The sequence below is a fragment of the Aphelocoma coerulescens genome, chromosome 2, assembly GCF_041296385.1.
Source record: "Aphelocoma coerulescens isolate FSJ_1873_10779 chromosome 2, UR_Acoe_1.0, whole genome shotgun sequence".
In the NCBI taxonomy this organism is placed as follows: Eukaryota; Metazoa; Chordata; class Aves; order Passeriformes; family Corvidae; genus Aphelocoma; species Aphelocoma coerulescens.
Genome location: NC_091015.1, coordinates 56,236,991 through 56,255,333, shown reverse-complemented (window position 1 = coordinate 56,255,333; position 18,343 = coordinate 56,236,991). Strand labels below are relative to the sequence as shown.

The 18,343-nt window shown below is 41.5% G+C and overlaps 1 protein-coding gene across 2 annotated transcripts in view; it reads right to left on the bottom strand.

Moving 5' to 3' along the window:
• Positions 1-9,716: 9,716 nt before the first annotated feature.
• Positions 9,717-18,343, bottom strand: part of SEPTIN7 (septin 7) — a 61,027-nt gene continuing 52,400 nt past the window's right edge. The window contains exons 10-13 of one of the 2 annotated variants that reach the window (XM_069007611.1): positions 16,853-16,873; positions 13,969-14,104; positions 11,284-11,423; positions 9,717-10,733 (exon numbers count right to left, since the gene is read on the bottom strand). In XM_069007611.1, the coding sequence (XP_068863712.1) occupies positions 10,694-10,733; positions 11,284-11,423; positions 13,969-14,104; positions 16,853-16,873 (337 nt within the window). In that variant the 3' untranslated portion in view covers positions 9,717-10,693. The remainder of the gene's footprint in view (positions 10,734-11,283; positions 11,424-13,968; positions 14,105-16,852; positions 16,874-18,343) is intronic. The other variant, XM_069007612.1, reaches the window with a different exon arrangement.

Genomic DNA, 18,343 nt, shown 5'->3' with positions numbered 1-18,343 from the left:
CGCAGCTGCCTTTCTGCGGGGATTAGGCACCGGCGCCACTCAGGCACCGTGACATAAATAGCCCGGGATGCGGCTTGTGGGGGTCTGCACATCTGTGCTCTCCCCGTGGCCGAGGGGCTCGGGGCTGCTCCGCAGAGGAGGGAGGCTGCACTCGCCTGTCCCATGGCCCTGTCCCAGCCATGGCCCCAGGCTCCCCGCAGGGCACTGCCCTCCCTCGGGCTGGTCCCTCGGGTCGGTCACCTGTGAGCCATTGCCACATCATGGGGAGGAGTTGCAAACGTGAGCAAACATTCCCGGGAAACTGGGAGAAACTGCCAGTAAGGAGGAATTATCCAAAAAAGCTACACAGGAGATCAGGAAACCGTCTTAGTCACGGGACAAGGCCATGGGCAGGGGGGACACCAGCTGCTGAGGGACGTTCCCATTCACCATGCAAAACCACGGCCAACTTTTTACGTTCCATCTATAAACACACAGCGTCTCTATATAAACTCACATAAATGAAGACATACAGGACATTGCTCTTGATTAGCATTTTAAGCGGCATCAAATTTCCTTGTTTCTCAGTCATGAGAAGGCAGTTAGGTTTTCTGTGTGGTTTTTATTTTTTTTTTTTTTTAACTGCAGAGCAGCAGCAAGTACACTGTCAGGTGGTCCCTTCTCGACATTTCGCAATGCTGCTGCCAGCCTGGGCTGCTCCGTGTGGCTGTGGAGTTCAGACCGCTTTAGTTCAGGGTTTTGTCTTTGCCACTCCCATTGGAGCAACCTGAGGGGCACAGAGTAAGACAGGCGGCAGGATCATGACAGGTTTGTATTTCAATTCCCTGCTCCAAGCTCAGAGCAGGGTACTCGGGATGCTGTATCCAGCTGGGCTGTAAAACCTCCAGGGATGGAGCCCTCCCAGCCTCCTGAGCACCTGCACAGCCACCATGGGGCCTCCCTGAACTCACTGCAGTTCACTGCATCCATCAGGTACCAGGGGGAATGTGGTATCCACATGTGGTCTAACAAGTGCCAAGTGAAGGAAGAGAGCTACAGCCTCAACCTACGGCCGTGCTTCTGCCCAGAGGCGTGGGAGGTGCTGCTCTCCATCGCTGCCAGGGCACCCTGGGGGCTCACACCCAGCTCCTGTTCCACCACCAGGCATTTCTCACAGTGCTGCTCCCTGGCCAGTCCCTCTCCAGGTTTGCTCTCAGGAGTTAGTCTTTCCCCCTTGCAGCAAGTAACACCTGCTCCTGCCTTTTCTGTTGCAAAAAATACATTTCTAAGTACACAGGACCATTTTTTGGCATGCTTTCTCCATGGAACTGCATTTCTCTAGCTTCATGTGGCTAGGGATTGTCCCTGTAAATGGAAAGACAGGAAGACATATAAACCTGGAATTTAAGAAGAACAATGCTTGGAGGAGGTTTTAAAAGGAAAAGTTTAAGGCAAGTGGAAAAGAGCTGTATGAATCACACACCAGAAATACAACCACAACAAAAGCAGAAGGTGAAATAGAAAGTGGAAGCAGGTCTATTTCCAATGCCCATAGCGATCCTTACTGCTTACAATCACTTTGTGACTTCATAAGTTGGCCTCCTCACCCAGATCAAATGAAATCCTCATAGCTTCCAGGCATCTATTGTTGAGCATCTGTCTTTATGGACAGAAATATTTTAGTATCTCTTAAATCAGTGTCATGTGTGTCTCTTCCACAATTTCTGGGAATTTCTGGGCTGCCTTTACTGTCTGCAGAGTTTCAGACACAATCTTTGTTGTACCACGATCTTGTGATCTGACATAATTTTCTGGCTGCTTCTTTCTCCGTAATAGACTCACTTCATTTTTTAGTTCCTCTGTGTTTAAAATAATATATGACTTTACCTCTGGCCCTCAAGATTATCCACCAATAATATGAGTTTGAAAGTAGAGACTGAGTATGCTTCAGAAGAACACAGATGTAAGGTGAAGATGGCACAGAAGAAATTACAGGGGTTCTCTGATTAATTAGAAATCATACCATTAAACCACCCTGTCTGGACTCTGGGCCCTTTGCCTGTATCCTTCTATGCCAGGAGTATCATAATTTTTAGGCTTCTTCAAGCAGCTTGAATTTAAAAATTAGCTTTAGCCTTCTCCCCTTAGAGATAAACCCCAAATGTCTTCCCCATCCCACCAGACTGAGACTAAGCAATGTGGTGGATGAAGCTCACAGAAACAAACAGTGAATTGGGTCAGTGAGTCTACAGAAGGTTTTTGAGAAGCTGAGGTTCAAAGATGACTGAGTTATCAGCTGTGGACTATTTACAAGTCTGTGGTCCCAAGGATTGTGTATTGTAGGCAACCCCTGCAATATCAGAGTGGTGCCAGGATATTTCAAGTTAGGGCTTTAATTCATATTTACAGGTTTTGTTTGTGGCCCACTAAGGCCCACACTTTAGACTTCAGGAGGATGCTGAGATTCAGCAGTGGGAGCAGAAAGAACAGCCGCAGCAACACGCTTTAAACAAGAGACTTGATGCATCATTAAAGGCAGTATGAACAAGACACTCAGAGTCATGCTTTAAAATGTCATCCAGGATGGGTGCCCAGCTTGCATCCCAAACACATGGAACTACAGCTCTGCTACCTCCCATCTCAGCTTCAGGACACCTCTCCCTGCAGGGCAGAGCCAGCCTTGGGGCAGCTGAGCAGTCAGCAGTCCCTGTGCCCAACAGCTGGAAAAAGAAGGTGGAGAGCTGGAGTACATGAGGAGGAACCCTGAAGAGAGACCATGAGGCTGAGCCCTGCTTGCCCAGCACAGCAGTCCATTCCCAAGTGGCTTTCCCTCATTATCCCCTTGCTCACCGGAGCAACAAAACCCTCTGTACAAGGAGCTGTTGCAGGCACAGTGAGGAGAGATGAGGGAATGGAAGGAGAGGACAATGGGGAGGTGGAGGAAAAGAGCCGGATGGGTGGGGAGGAGGCAGCTTTTTCACCAGCCCACATGATATGGGATCATCAGACACATCAGGCACTGTAGGAGCAGAAGAAGAGGCCAGAGCAGGAGGATCAGGGCATGAACACAGGGAAAGCAAGCAGGCGACTGGGGAAACAAGGGCAGGATGAGGAGGAGGAGGAGGAGAGTCCTGGGGTCACCAAGATGCTCTGCAAGGAAATGCTGGAAATAGGAAAGTGGAGATGTTTTTCTCAATTACTAGTTTGAGAAGCCATTAAAACACACACCTGTGCACATCCTTTTTTTAGGGAAATATTTTTTACTGCATCTTTCCCAAACCTACTAAAGCCACCATGTAGGGAAAGCATTTATCAGTACACACAGAGGCATTCCTGTGTGGCCTTGCACACACCACTGATTGACTTCAGGTTACGCTCAGTGATGGCCATTCAACCCCCAGGGGAAGGAACACCTTCTCTGAAACAGCAACTATAGCACTAAAGTCAAGACACTTTCCTACTGTGCTTCTGCAGACTTTCCTTCGGAGGCACTGGCAAGGTGCTCCCAAGAAAAGCAGAGGCTGCAAACAGAGCCTGAGGTTTCTCTTGGTCCAAAAGAAGGAATAAACCCTTCATAAAAACCTAAGATGAATTTCATCAGGCAGAGGATGTTGCCACCTGCTGTTTAAATAAGGGCAGACATCAGTTCCCTGTGGTTTAGGTCATTCCTGCGATTTGACTTTTTGTGCATGTTCCAGGGACTAACAGATTATTTTTTTCTGCTCGTAACACAGGTGCCAGCAACTCCTCTTCCACTGTAGTGCTGGCAAACACAACAGATCATTAAACACTCCCTTCTCTGCAGTCTCTTCACTGTAATCAGGTGAGCTACTGCAGCAAGCAAACATCACCTTAAAAGCCTCCAGATGAGCCCAGCCATTTACTTAGCTGCCATTTTTCCCCTGGCACCTCTTAGCATGAGGTGTACAACCTTCGGAGAGAGCCAACTTTTGAGCACCCAAAAGCAAATTAAAGACAGAAGAGACTTTTAAAATGATTTTCAAAGAACTGTTAAAAAGTGTATGGTCTACACACACTAGGAATAGGAGTGGAACTGCTGCCCTTATTTGCAATTCAAAGAATTAGGTTGTAATGTTGAGAATTAGAGCACACATTCTTTGTGCAGGATTAAATAAAAAGGCTGATGTTTCTGTGAGACAGCAGCTTGGCAGACAATGAGAAATAAAATAAAATGAGCCTGCGTTGCTCTGCAGTCAGAGCTGATGAAACAGCAGCATTGGATTGCTATTCCCCCTGGTGAAACGCCTCTGGGGAAAGATCTATTAATCACAACCATCTGGAAGGGAGCCTCAGCTGCAGCTGCAGTTGGGATACTGGCAACAGTGCTGAGCAGCCAGACCACTGGCTGTGGCCAGGAAGGAACAGCAGAGACTACATCCATCTGTGGGGACAAGGGAGAAATGCCACCAGGGTCCGGTGCACAGGAATGGAGAACAAAGCCTTGGGAATCACGCTGATTTAATCTGAACTGAATTTCTGTAAGGTTTCCAGACATGATGAAGTTACTCTGCAACTGGTCGGTTTTCTGGGGGCTCAACCAGTTCCATGCAGGATCTAAAATTACCAACACAGCAGCAGAAAGGGAAGGGAGCTCACGCCATGCCAGGTGGCAGGGCACTCAGTCACTGGAGCTGGCCAAATTAGCTTCATCCACTTTGCCAAGGCCCATTGCCCTGCCTACATCTCCTGCAGGTAAAGAAAATGCTGCTTCTGCAGGGAGGCACAAATCTATGTTTCCAGAAGGAAAACTGAGGAAAACTACAATTTTAGGTGACTTTCCAAAGTTCTCGGAGGCCTTTACTAGCCATGCGAAGGCCTGAATGCTGTCAATACAGTTCTCAGGCATGGCACAAAGTAAAGCCTTCCTCTTCACCAGGAACCATAGAATGGTTTGGGTTGGAAGGAAACTCAAAGTCCATCTAGTTCGTCACCCCCCTTCCACAGGAAGGGCCACCTTCCACTAGGCCAGGTTGCTCAGAGCCCCATCCAACCTGGCCTTGAACACTTCCAGAGATGGGGTACCCACAACTTCCTTGGGCAACCTGTACCAATGCCTCACCACCTGCACAGCAAAGAATTTCTCCCTAATACCTAATCTAAACATACTGTTTGTCAGTTTAAAACCATTATTACCTTGTCTCCATGCTCTTGTTAAAAATCCCTCTCCAGCTCTCTTATAGGGCCCCTATGGGTACTGGAAGGTGCTCTGAGGTCTTCCTGGAACCTCCAAGGCTGAACATCCCCAACTCCCTCAGCCTATCTTCACAGGAGAGGTGCTCCATCCCTCTGATCATCTTTGTGGCCTCCTCTGGACTTCCTCCAACAGGTCCTTTTCCTTCCTGTGCAGGGGACCCCAGAGCTGGATGCAGCACTGCAGGTGGAGTCTCACCAGAGCAAAGGAACAGAATCCTCTCCCTCTCCCTGCTGGCCATGCTGCTTTGGATGCAGTCTTTTGCTTTCTGGTTTTGCAAGGGCACATTGCTGGATCATATCCAGCTTCTCATCCATCAGAACCCCCAAATCCTTCTCCTTAGGGCTGCTCTTCTGCCCAGCCTGTATTTTGCTGGGGATTGCCCCAACACATGCAGGACCCCAGATGAGTAAAGTCTGGGAAGAAGTGGTTCAGCAGCTCCCAAAGGAGAGAAGGAAATTCTGAAGGTTACCAAATGAGAAGGTCCAGAGAGCAGAAAAGGGATTCCTCTTGCCTCTCTGTACTCTTGCTACACTACAAAAACCTGGTCACCGTGACATGACTGCTTTTCCATTTCCTTTCATTGTGAAGATTATTGCTGGCAGACCGGGGCAGGACACATCTGAGAAAACAGAGGAATTACATTCCCTTAGTAAAGCAAAAGCACAAGTTTTATCTCGACCTATGTGGTCGAGCTGTCCCAGAGCAAGCTGAAATATGATCGCCTTCGTTAAAAAACTGCCCTGTCTTCACAAAGCAAGCATCTTGGCTGCCTCAGAGACCACTCCAGATGACAGTGCAGAGGTGATATATTACAGAACCAGAGCTGCTTTTCCAATCATGAGGGGAATGGATAAAAATTTTGACTTCTTTTCCTGTCAGTCAGCAGTTCCTTCTCATGATATTGCTCAAAAATCTGTTCCAGTGGTCATCCACTTTTAATAGCGCAAGGGAAGAGACCAGGATGCAGCAGGCAGGGATTATTTGCAGCTGCAGCCATGGCAGCAGCACTGCCTGGAGGCCACTTGCAGGACCCCCAGTGCTGCTGCTGGGTCCCCACATGTAGTCTCAGATGCCCTCGTGCATCCCATCCTGCTCATGCAGAGATGCCCAGGCAGCTGTGCACACCTGATGAATGGATCAAACTCTCCAGTCTCACAGCTATATATTCCTGGGACCACAGGAAGGGAAGGCCTTCTGTTCACTGGGCTTCCTCCCTGCTGCCCAGAGCCAAAGAGAGCCAATATCCTCCATCAAGCCAAGAGCATGGGAACAGTGCTTTTTTCCAGCACCAGCAGGTGTTTAGATCTGGATGTGGGGGAGGAATCCCACTGGCACCCCCTGAAGTCGACTTCTGCCATTCCAAGATAAAACACACACTTCTAACAATGAACACTTGTGACTAGTTAGAAGCAAGGGAAGCTGCCAAGAGGAACAAGCTGAGTAGTTCAGAGCTGAGAAGTAACCATGTGGCAACAGGAAGGCAGGGGTGGGCAAACCCACAGCGTGGCGCAAAGCTCCCTAAGTGCTCCATTCCTGAAGGTGCTGGCACAGGCAGCCCATTTTCAGGAGGAGTAGTGCAGCAGAACCTGGTGTGAGGAGCAGGCTATCCTGATGGCTGACCACCAAACCCAGCAGCCACCCCATAGAACAGGATACTCACCAGAATGTGGGATGAGGCAGGTGTAGGTTGTGGAAAAGGGAGCAACTGCCTTTGCTGAGCCTTCAACAGGGTAAGGTCAGGAAACAGAGATGTTGGCAGTGGAGAAACACCAACTGCATTGAGAAAGGCTTGTAAACATTAAGGGCTGGGAAGCTGAGAACTGTGTGCAAAAGCAACATCATCCAGGTAATTCACAGGGAAAAGTACATCCTTACCTTGGGCACTAACACAGCCTGCCCTCATTACCCACAGACAAATCAGCCTGACAATGCTGCACAAACAGAAAGATGAACCCTTCACATATTGGCTTGCTCTACAACTTCAGCTACACTTTCTTCATATTGTCAAAGCATGAACCAGTGACCCAGCCCAATTCTTGATTTCCATTTTGATTTATTTGTATTGAAACCTTTAAAAGAATTATTTTAAGCCATTTACATTTACATCATATAGAGGGGCTTCTCGGATCAATGAAGACAAAAGCAATCCTCAAACAATTAAGAATCTCTTATGCTTACTGTGGAAATTGTGAAGGGGAAACATAGATCATTCCCTGAGGTGCCCAACTGAGGAATGGTTTTGGCAGCCTGACCAGAAGAATACTCTGGTGACACAGTGTCACCCGAACCAAAGAGGTCCAACATGTGGCCTTTTGAGGAGTCAGGGCATCAACAGCTCACTGCCTACCAAATGGGAAAACTGTAGTGAAAACCAAAAGAACTACATCACTCCCTCAAAACTTTGTATTTTGTGCTGGAAACAGCAGTATCAGGATGCTGAACCTTAATTGTGGTCAGGCTACCCAATATGGCAATGTATTTTATATCAGAAGAAAATCCCAAGTTTGCAGTCTTTACTCACTTCTTCATATATAAAAATATAGATGCATTTTCATACCTATCTGTATATAAAATGAAATATACCTATCCCCCATATTTAACTGCAATTGCACATTCAACAGGGCTGTTTGCAGTGCCATGCTTGGCAGGAGCAGGATCGTTTTCTCTCCCTCACTACCTCTTTCACAGGACACACACAAAGCTAAATAGAGATCTTAATTCTCATACAAGAGCAGCAAAATTTCCAGCCCCACAAGTGCCTGGAGCCTGGACCATGTTGTTGTAGCAACACCTGTTACAGAAATGCTCAGCAGATGCACAGAACTGCTCCTTAACACCTCCTGTTTTGTGCCTCTGCAGAGCAGGTGGTGTTTCCCTACACACTTTAGAGGAAACAGGAGACAAGTCTAGTACTATCCAGTGACACCTGGATGCAACAGGTTCCTGGCCAAGCACCACACACACCACAAAACCTCTGCTGCATGTTCTCTGAATTGTGACAACTAATTCAGGGAAATTTAAGTACCCAAATATTAGCAAGTCAAATGAGTTTTGGCTTTGCAGAAATAACATATTTAAATTATGTTTTATTCAGTGGAAGAAAAAAGTTACAAACCTGGGCTCTCTCACAGTACCTCTTTAGCTTATAGGTTTTGTACTGGCTACACAGCTACTGTATTGCACAGGTTCACACATCATTCTCAATTTTACTTTTTTAATAAAGAAGTCCTGGAGCAGCCCAAACTTACTATAAAAAGCCAAAGCATTTAAAAAACAAATTAAGAGGTAACAGAAGACTTCCCCAAAAAGACAATGCTCTATTTCACAAGAGAACTCCAAACAGATGCTCTGCATTCAAATACAAATGCAGTATAATAGATTACGTTGCCTAGAGAAGATGTGGATGCCCCATCTATGGCAGTGTTCAAGGCCAGGTTGGATGAGGCTTTGAGCAACCTGGTCTAGTCATGATGAGGTGGCTGGAAATTGACCTTAAGAACCCTTCCAACCCAAACCATTCCATGATTCTGTGATTAATATAAAAGATCCAATAAGCTTTTACAAGTTTCTGATCATCCTCTGTGTGTGAGAGGCTAGAGAGTAACAGTGGGAAGAATGAAAACAAGCATAGTGAAACCAGGTTTCCTGATAAATGAAATCTCTATTTCAGAGCAAATGGGGATGCTAAAGCACCAGCATATACCCACACAGACTGCATCCTCAGTTTTGATGAGTCCAAAAAGCACTTCAGAATCTGCAGCTTCTGTCTTAGATGGTAAATGTTGCCTGGTTATTACTTTATTCCGTTTATTGAATTAAACTGAAACTTGAGGGGCAGATGCAGGCAGTGTACATCCTCTGATGTATCACAGACCAGATTCTGCAATTCTCTTTACTTGCAAGGGAAAGGGATGTGCACTTACTGATACTCAGTGTCTTCTCTGAAAAACAGACAGGCAGAATATTTGAAATTAGTTACAAGGAGGTCTTTATGCAGACTACTGAGAATGCAATTTCTTTGAGAAGCTAGCTGAGTAAATCATATTTCTGTAATCATAACTCCTGTAAAAGAAAAAATGAGCAGAAACACAGTGATAGCAGGGATAATACAGGGAACATCTGCAAAAAAAGAAGAGAGATTCTTCATTATTCCATAGGCAAACACAGACATAAGAAGTCCCCATCAGTTTTTAACAACTTACAAATGTGCTGTTTCCCACCCATGCACCAGATACTCATAAAAGCTTGCAGAAGGCAGTAGGGACAGTGGGAAAAGCAGAACTGCCAGAAGGGGAGCTGGTGGGACGCAGCATAGGGTGTGCAGGCACTTGGTGCCCTCTCCTGGGCACGACAGAAAGATCCTTGTTTAGCCAATTCAGAGCATGGCCATGGAAATGGGGTCTTCTACACCTTAAATTGATTCCTCAGATGAATCAAAGACACAGGTCAATCAGAGAAAAAGTTCACACATTTCAAGTCCTCAGCTGTTCAACTCCATTAAAATTCCTGACACAGCAGCATGTTACATCACAACATTGTTTATTATGTAACTTTTTACAATACAAACAAAAATACAGAAATGCAGTATATGAATACAGCTAAATGCAAAATGGTGATGTTTTTCTTGAGGCCATATTCCCATTTCTAGTAAAATAAAGAAAGACTGCACACAGGTAGAAACAGGTTGGTAGTTAACTCCACAATTTTGCCTAGAAATGACCTATAAATGCATTTTCCTGCTACTTACCATAAAATGTAAAAAGGGAGTTAAAGGAAAGTTTTACTCACTGGTTCCTACCATATGAAAGAAGCTATATTCTATTTAGGAGGGCCAATATATGGAAAAATATCTAAATTAAATGTTATTACAAAAAATGAAGCAGTAATGAAATCCTTCTGGCTAAAGAAGTTACTAAATGAGAATAGCATATATTTAAAGAATCCAAAACATAAAAGGGTTGTTATAAAAAGCTTAGGTGCACTGTAAGCTTACAACTTTTGTTTTCCATGTGTCCTTTTAAACAATGGAAGTGTCAAAAATAGGGTCAACTGTGTTAGACTAAATTACATTACTGTATATGCTGCACTGAATGGAATTCTTGTATTATAATAATAGAGAAGCATTGTTTGCATCATATTATGGCAATTTATCCTCACTAAAAACCGTCTAGAGTCCTGCATTTTTAGATATTCTGTAAACCGTCAAACCACCAGAACATGATTGTACAACAGTAAAATGTTTTCTTTTGCATTAAAATGACACCTGTTTAAAAAAAAATGAAAGAAGGTACTTAGAGCTGTTATTTTTCCAAGTACACAACACCCTAGACAACTCAAGGCATCTCATTCTCCATCAAAATTAACAAAAATTTGTCATGCTGTTAAATCCATTATTATGGATACGACTGGTGCAAAATTGGTCAAACGGATCCAACAAACACTGATGTCCAGGCTGGCATATTGGCAACTAATACATAACTGGTGGTCAAAATGATGCACTTAAAATATCTTCCCTTTCTTCTTATTCTTTTCCAAGGTTCTAAAATGACATGAAAAAAAAAAAGTTTGTTAAATAATGCATACATGTTCTGATTTTTTCTTTTAATTACTAATATACAGCTTTTAAAACAGGCATTTTAATGAGGCCTTACTGGTTGCAACACAATGGATGAAACTTGCTATGTACACAGTACTTGTACTGTGTGAATCAAACAATGCAGTTATCACCAGATTTCCCCTACCAAGAACTAGGGGAATTAAACATTTTAATTCTCAAAGCTTTAATTCTTCATCCCCAGAAGTCTGATGCAATCAAGCAAGATAAACACTTATTTTTTACATAGATGTATTTATGTGTGGGTACCATGTTTTCTCAGGCTAAAATCTGCTTTAGAAGCAAATAATCTTCCCACTATTGCTGAAATATGGTCATTTGTAACTAAAAGCAGTTCAAGATTTTTCTTGGCTTTTAAGTGACACCTCCACAGTGGTCAACAACCATGGATGGACCATTATTACCTCAGAAATTGCCTTTTAGCAAAAAGCTACAGAACTTTTACCATGAACTGCAGGACAAGACTCCAATTTACCTGGAAGAATTCTGTTGTTCCAAAATACGTTGTTGAGCCTCCCAGTTCGCTTTCTCATCCTCAAACTGACGACGCTTTTCCTCCAATTCTTTGTGTTGTGCTTCCAAATTCTTTTTCATTTGCTCATGGCGTCGCTGCAGCTGTAGAAGATTATGAACAGAATCAGTAAGTGCAGAAAACACAGCAACTTTTGGAACTGTAATATCAGTAGCTAAACTTACTAATGCAGCAAAATTATGTATTATGTTTTTCTTCAGAGAAAGTAGCTCAGACTGAAAACTCTAAGGTGATAGGTACTGCCAATAACAGAAAGCAAAAGGTTATTAATCCCATAACTTCATTTTACAGTTAATAGAAAATGCCCCAAATGCTTCCCAAGTTACAAATAGGATTTGTAAGCAGCTATGTTTGGCAAATAAGGGAAATTTTAAAATACTTAGGTATTTGATGCAAACATAAAGCAGCAAATTGCAGAGCATTTGAGTATCAGTAATGCATAAAAGAGCAGCATCTTCGACTTTCTGTGCGGGATAAAAACCCCAAAACATTGATTTCATCCTATAGCATTAACTATATTGTGGATCTATCTGGAAAAAAAAATTAAGTGGATTAATTTATTCACTAATTAAATGAATCAGCATTATTGAAGAAGTGAATAGTCTACACTCCAAAACAGAATAAGAAGTCTCTCCCACAAGTTGATGGGACAGACTGACAATCAAGTGTGTTGTATGTGAGGATGGAAACACTTGTCAGAAAAAGTGATTCCTTTTGTGTGGTGTAATGTTTTTCTGAACTGAAATCATAGAATGGTTTGGGTTGGAAGGGACCTTAAGGATCATCTAATTCCAACCCTTCCACCAAGGGCAGGGACATATTTTAATACACCCAGTTGCTCCAAGTCCCATCCAACCTGGCCTTCAACATGTCCAGGGATGGGGCATCCACAACTTCTCTGGACAACCTGTTCCACTGCCTCACCACTCTCAGAATAAAGAACTTTCTCCTAATACTTGATCTAAACCTACTTTCTTTCAGTTTAGAGCCATTCCCCTTGTCCTGTCACTCCATATCCTTGTAAATAATCTCTTTCCATCTTTCTTGTAGGGTCCCTTCAGTACTGGGAGGCCACAACTGGGTCACCACAAAGCCTCCTCTTTTCCAAGCAAAGCAATTCCAATTCTCTCAGCCTTCACTCATACAAGAGGTGCTCCATTCCTGTAATTGTGTTGGAGCAAGTCTAGAGGAGGCCACCAAGACACCGATGTCCTTTCTGTGCTGGGGACCCCAGAGATGGATGCAGCACTCCAGGTGGGGTTTTACCACAGTGGAGAAGAGGGGCAGAATCACCTCCCTTGACCTGATGTCCACACTTCAGAGAGTGATATAAAACTTCCTCTTTCTTTTACACAAACCCTTGAAAACGCATTTCCTTTTACACATTTCTACATGGCACTGTCTATTCCTACTTTTCTACATTTAGATAAATACAACAGGAGTTTACAAAGCCATGAATGGTGAAAAAAAAAGAGGAATGAATCGCATGAACATAAAGAGCTGGTATCACAGGATACACTGAGTCAAGAAGTCATGAGATAGTACATGAAAGCCAGAAACATTTTTGTTTGTTTTTCACATCATAAGGAGAATGTTCAGGCCAGAAGTATAAAAGGGTTCAAAAAGATTCAAGCCAGAAACTGAGGAAAGATAAATCCAGTGAGTACAAAACCATGATCCTGATAAAACATCTAGCTTTAAAATCCTCAAATTGCTGACTGGTGTAACTTACTATTTATATCCCCCCAATCTATTCAGTTCTCAAAAAAAAAAAAAAAAAAGAAACAGACCTAGATTGATTTTTTTCTCCTCTGATCCAGTATGCCTTGGCTCCTTACAGTGCCTAAGCTGCCAAGCATTCCAACTACCCTTCCAAGTTTCCCCCTTTTTCCTTTTTCCTCAAATATGGAGCCAAACTTTCTTTAGGAACTTTTGACAGTTCTGAACTTCTCTATTAGGATTCTTGTGATAAACTGTTTTCCCAAAACTAAGAAAATTAGTTTTGCTTAAACTTCTAATTATAATAGTCCCTTTAAAAAATCACTTTCAGAACCCCTTGAAGCCTGTATGAAACCAGTTTCACTGTGAGGGCTTCATCTGGAGATGACAGAAATCAGAGCTAAGTATCCATAAAGTTTGTTCAAATGATACCAGAACACTGACAAAAACATATCCCTGACTCTTCCTTCATCTAGTAATTCTCATTTAGTTGATTTCCTATAGGCATTGTGTCCAATTCCTGAAATACTTTTTCAATACACACAGCAAATTATCATTACTGCATTAGCTTATGCAAGCCATAAAAGTCTCAAGAACTTTTAAAATCACATGGAAGAGTAAGCACAAAATATTCCAAAGAAAAGGGAGAAAAAGAGGGTAAGGAAGTTAAGGAGTATTTTAACATGCTATGGCTGAAAATAAAAATAGAATGCATGTGAACATTAAAATTACATTTTAAAGTTCATACTTATTTCAGCAAAGACAACATGCTGAGAAAGGCGAATGGTGTTGTCTTTACACAAAAAAGCCAACTATGGAATCAATTATGTTGCAAAGTCTTGGCAAAAAGTCCCATCTCTACACTTGTTTGGCCTCAAGTTATATTGGTGTTTAAAACATTTTGATTACCTCAGCTTCAGAGTCCTTCAGTTTCTGAACTTTTTCTTTAACTTTCATCTCGAACACCTGTTCCATTTCCATCTCCATTTTTTTCATTTTGGCTACATGCTCCCTCCTTTCCTCCTCCATCTGTGCCAATGGGCTCCTGCCATAAATCCAGAAGAAGTAGTTAGCTAGTAAGACCTTTTTTCCCTGTCTGTTACATTAGGGCATCTGGAAAAAGCAAGATAAAAATGCTGAAGCAGTAAGATAAATACATCGCTGTAGGCACTGCTAGCTTAAATTCAATTTGCATTGTTACATTAACTGTTTCAATAAAGCTTTACTCAAAAAGACATTTCATACAATGTCTTTTCCTCCCCCACAATTGATTTACATTACATTTGGGTTAACAGAAACTCTTGACTTTCTATCTGTAGAACCACCTGGTCATGGGAAGAGAGGAAATCAATGTTATAACAAGAATAAGAAAATTAGCATCTTCCAAGTGATCTTCAGGCATCTTTTCCTTCCCCATAATTCAAATATATACAGAAATTAATGGACGTAACAAGAAAATTAAGAGCGCTGCAGACTAAAGTCCTATTTTCTCTCTAAATCTTCATTGTTCCAAGTGAGCCCAAGAGTCATTTAACATTGCAATTGTGTTGAATGCTCTGGTCATAGTTTTGAAGAGAGATCACCTTCAAAAAAAAGGTCTGGGCAACTGAACATTGGTACTTCAAAGTGTTAGTTGGAAGATTTTCCTTTAGAAATCTATTAATAAACATAATGTATAAAAATAATGTACATTATTTTTAATTTTTCCATACACTTTATTGTATCTTTTCCTGGATTCTACTGGATTTTTAAAGCTGTATAAGCCTGCTATCCATGTTATGGTGATATGGGTTTTAAATAGCAAGTTTCACTGTAAGTATCTAATAAAGCAGGATGATTGTGATCTAGTGATGATTGCTACACAGAGTTTTGTTAAAACTCTGCTGTTCCACAAAGAGCAATCAAAACAAATCACTGGCCTCTTGTTTCAGTTTTGGCTTAAAGTGGCAAAGTTTTAACAACTGTGTTGGCAAAAATTAAGACCTGATTATATTTGGAATTGTTACAATCAACAAGCAGAGGATATCTAATGTAATGTATGCAAAAGTCACTCAGACCAGCAAATTGTAAAATAGAGGTGGCAAGCCTGAGTCCTACTAAAAATGAGATTTTTATTTTCATTTTCAAAAAAACCAAACAAGCAAAAGACAAAAACCCCAAAGAAACCATGTTCTGATTCAAATCATGCAGAAAAAGCATTCTGAAAGGAGAAAAATATTGGCTAACTTTCAGTGATAACTGAAGCGTAATTAGCAGTATTGCTTTTAATTCAGAATTTGCCACGCATTCTGAAGGGAACGGAGGTTACATATCAAACATAGTTAAGGTCTACTTTGACCATTACTGGCTCATTTTGTCCTTCCTGCTCACCCATTTTCACCATCTAGCCATGCAGTGAAAGCAAGCAATGTCATATGAACTCAGGGCTGTATGAATTTTTTTCTTAAATATCAGTATTTTTAAAGCTAGTAACTGGAGGGGGGGGGGGCAAGGAGGAAGAAAATGGCATCTCCATTAAAAAAAAATTAATATGAATCTGAGTTAATAGTTGCAACATTTGGATTTGTGAGTAAAATGCTGTATAATATACAGAACTGAAACTGATCTTCAGTTTAATTTTTATTTCAGCCCTTCAAAAGGCCAACTGCTAGCAACCTTTTTCAAGGAAAAAATTAATGGTTAAGCACAGATGAGGTATGATAATGCACAAAAATACTAAGAAAGTGAAGGAAGAGGTGAGAGGTGAGTAGCAGTACTTGTGGAAGCTAAGCAGCTGTCAAAACAAGACTATTTTCTTTTAGAAATGTAAAGTTCTCAAATGCAACTGCTCTTCAAAAATTAATCTACAAAGTAGAGTAAATACTGACAAATCATTGCTGCAGTTTTAACTTGAAAAGGGAGCAGAACAGTCCTTTGATTGACAACTTAGTAATCCAATGGGGATGTCATGCAAGCTGTGTTTGAGATGTTTGAGAAAGTGGTAAAAGTCTGGACAGAAAATTTGATTGACAAGAGAGCATTTACAGCTGAGAGCTTTACAACATAGGACACAACTGGCTTTGTTAGGTCTTAAGTATGTGACACGGGTAAAAGCACGTCACCCTGTGAGGACAAAATTATACAAGAGACTTAAACAAAAAACAAAACCAAAAAAACCAAAAAAAAAAAAAGCACTGAAGGGGGAAAAAATCCCACAAACCACTAAATAAAGATGTAAAACATTTAACTGATTTCAGAGGACATGTGCTCTAGTAACAGTCCTCTAAGTTATTCTGCAAAAATTAAAAATTATTCTAGATATGTGCAAAGTGGAACCTCTGCAAGCAGGTCATAAGATAAAATCATAGTCAGAAATTACTGAAGTTACTAAATCCCCAATTCAATGAAGAATTGCACATTTACAGGTAAGAATGAAAATTCCACTAATTCTTTATAAGTATCTATATAAAGATGACTGAGCTATGGATAGAAACTGGGGGAATTCCATAATTTATGCACATTGATTTTTGAAATTTGACCAAATTTGACTTGAATCTTAGCCAAAAGGCTTCTAAAGAGGATGGGTTTTTACAGAGGTATTTGTCACTGTAAGCATTTATAAATTCCTAAAATTTATGGCAGCACAGCTTTAGGGAAAAAAAAATAAACAAACCAACTGCTAGGGGAGAAAACAATGCCAAGAGCGGGATACCAGGAAACTGTTTTAAATTTGAAACATCAAACAGTGAAATCCTTTTTGTGTTTATAGAATTTTTGTCTTAAGTTTTTTGGAAAAATTTAAATGACCACTTACATGCCTTCAACTGTGTCAAATCTAAAAAACAAAAAATACAGAGGCTTAGCTTAGCATGCTTAAATAAAACCACAAAACCAAAAAGCAATAATTAAAAAAGTAAATTCAATATTAATAGATTCCTAAAGCTAATTATGTGCTTCCCCCAAAAGCAAATTTTTCATACTAAAAGGAAAAACTGTTAGTTAAAGCTTGTTATATTTATTTCAAATTCAGTTAGTTAATCACTACACCATGTCAATGCTAACACAGGTTTGATGTGCAGATGCTTTCAGGAATAGTTTTCCTACAACATCTATGCTTTTAAAGAGATTTTAAATATTTTAGTGACATGAACCACCACTTGCTCTAAACAAGTTTTCGGAAACCAATGCCATCTGGAGGCTTATCTCCTCGTTTAGAATTTGTCAGCTAGCAGAGGACAGTGTATTGAACGCCCGGGAATGTTCTGGCGCTGCAGGAAGAGCACTTGGCTCCCACGGCCAGCAGAGGTCTCAGCGGCGGCTCGGCTGCAGTGCCACCTCCTCCGGGCACCGGGATGCTTCACCCAGGGTGCCTCGGCTCAGCGCAAAACGGGCTGAAAACAAGCTCTGATCTCACCATTCTGTCAGATGGGCTTCATGACATTAGAGCCGTCTCACAGAATTCGCCAAGAATACAGGCAAAAGGAGCTGGAAGTGGTCCGGGTTCAGCAGTCAGAAGGACCTGAGCACTGCATATTTTGTTACCCTGGATCGATGATGGATAAGGCCCATCTTTACAATGTATAATATGACATATAAAAGATGTCATTTCAATAAAAAAAATACGTTTTTCACTGAAGATAGCAGCTTCATACAGCAAACCAAAAATATTTCCCAAATTACAACTTCTAAATTTCAGAGCAAATGCCAATTTTCTCACATATCACATAGTACAGATGCAAAATTACAATTACCAAATAATTTACAGAGACAAGTTATCTACATATGTGAAGACTACCCTTGACATCTTATTTTTTAATGGTTAGGATGATACTGAAATTTTGAAAAATCAGACTAAACTTAAAATACAAAAAAGGTCCATAAAACATGGAAAATACATGCTTTGGATAGCTCTTAGGTTAACAAGTTACCTACAGAACAGTCAAGTTTCACCAAATCAAAGGAGGCAAATCAGAGATAAAATTATTAACTGGATAGAAAAAACCTATTTCAATTCATCTGCACAGTATTATTAAAACTTCTAACACATACTTCTATTTGTTTTCACATTTGCATTTTTGCCTAAAGAAATATGTTAACAGCTGCATGAAAAACTGAGATCTGCTAAGATCATAAAAATACAGCTGTTTTAAAGGTACAAAAGGTCAATCCAGCCTCCAACAGCTGCCAGGAGGAGATACTTTTGGAAAAGTACAAGCACCACTGCATGTATGTATATCTCCTGGTATGTCTGCCCTCCCAGTCTCCAAAAAACCAGCAGCTTAGAGTTTCCAGAGCCAGGGGGTGT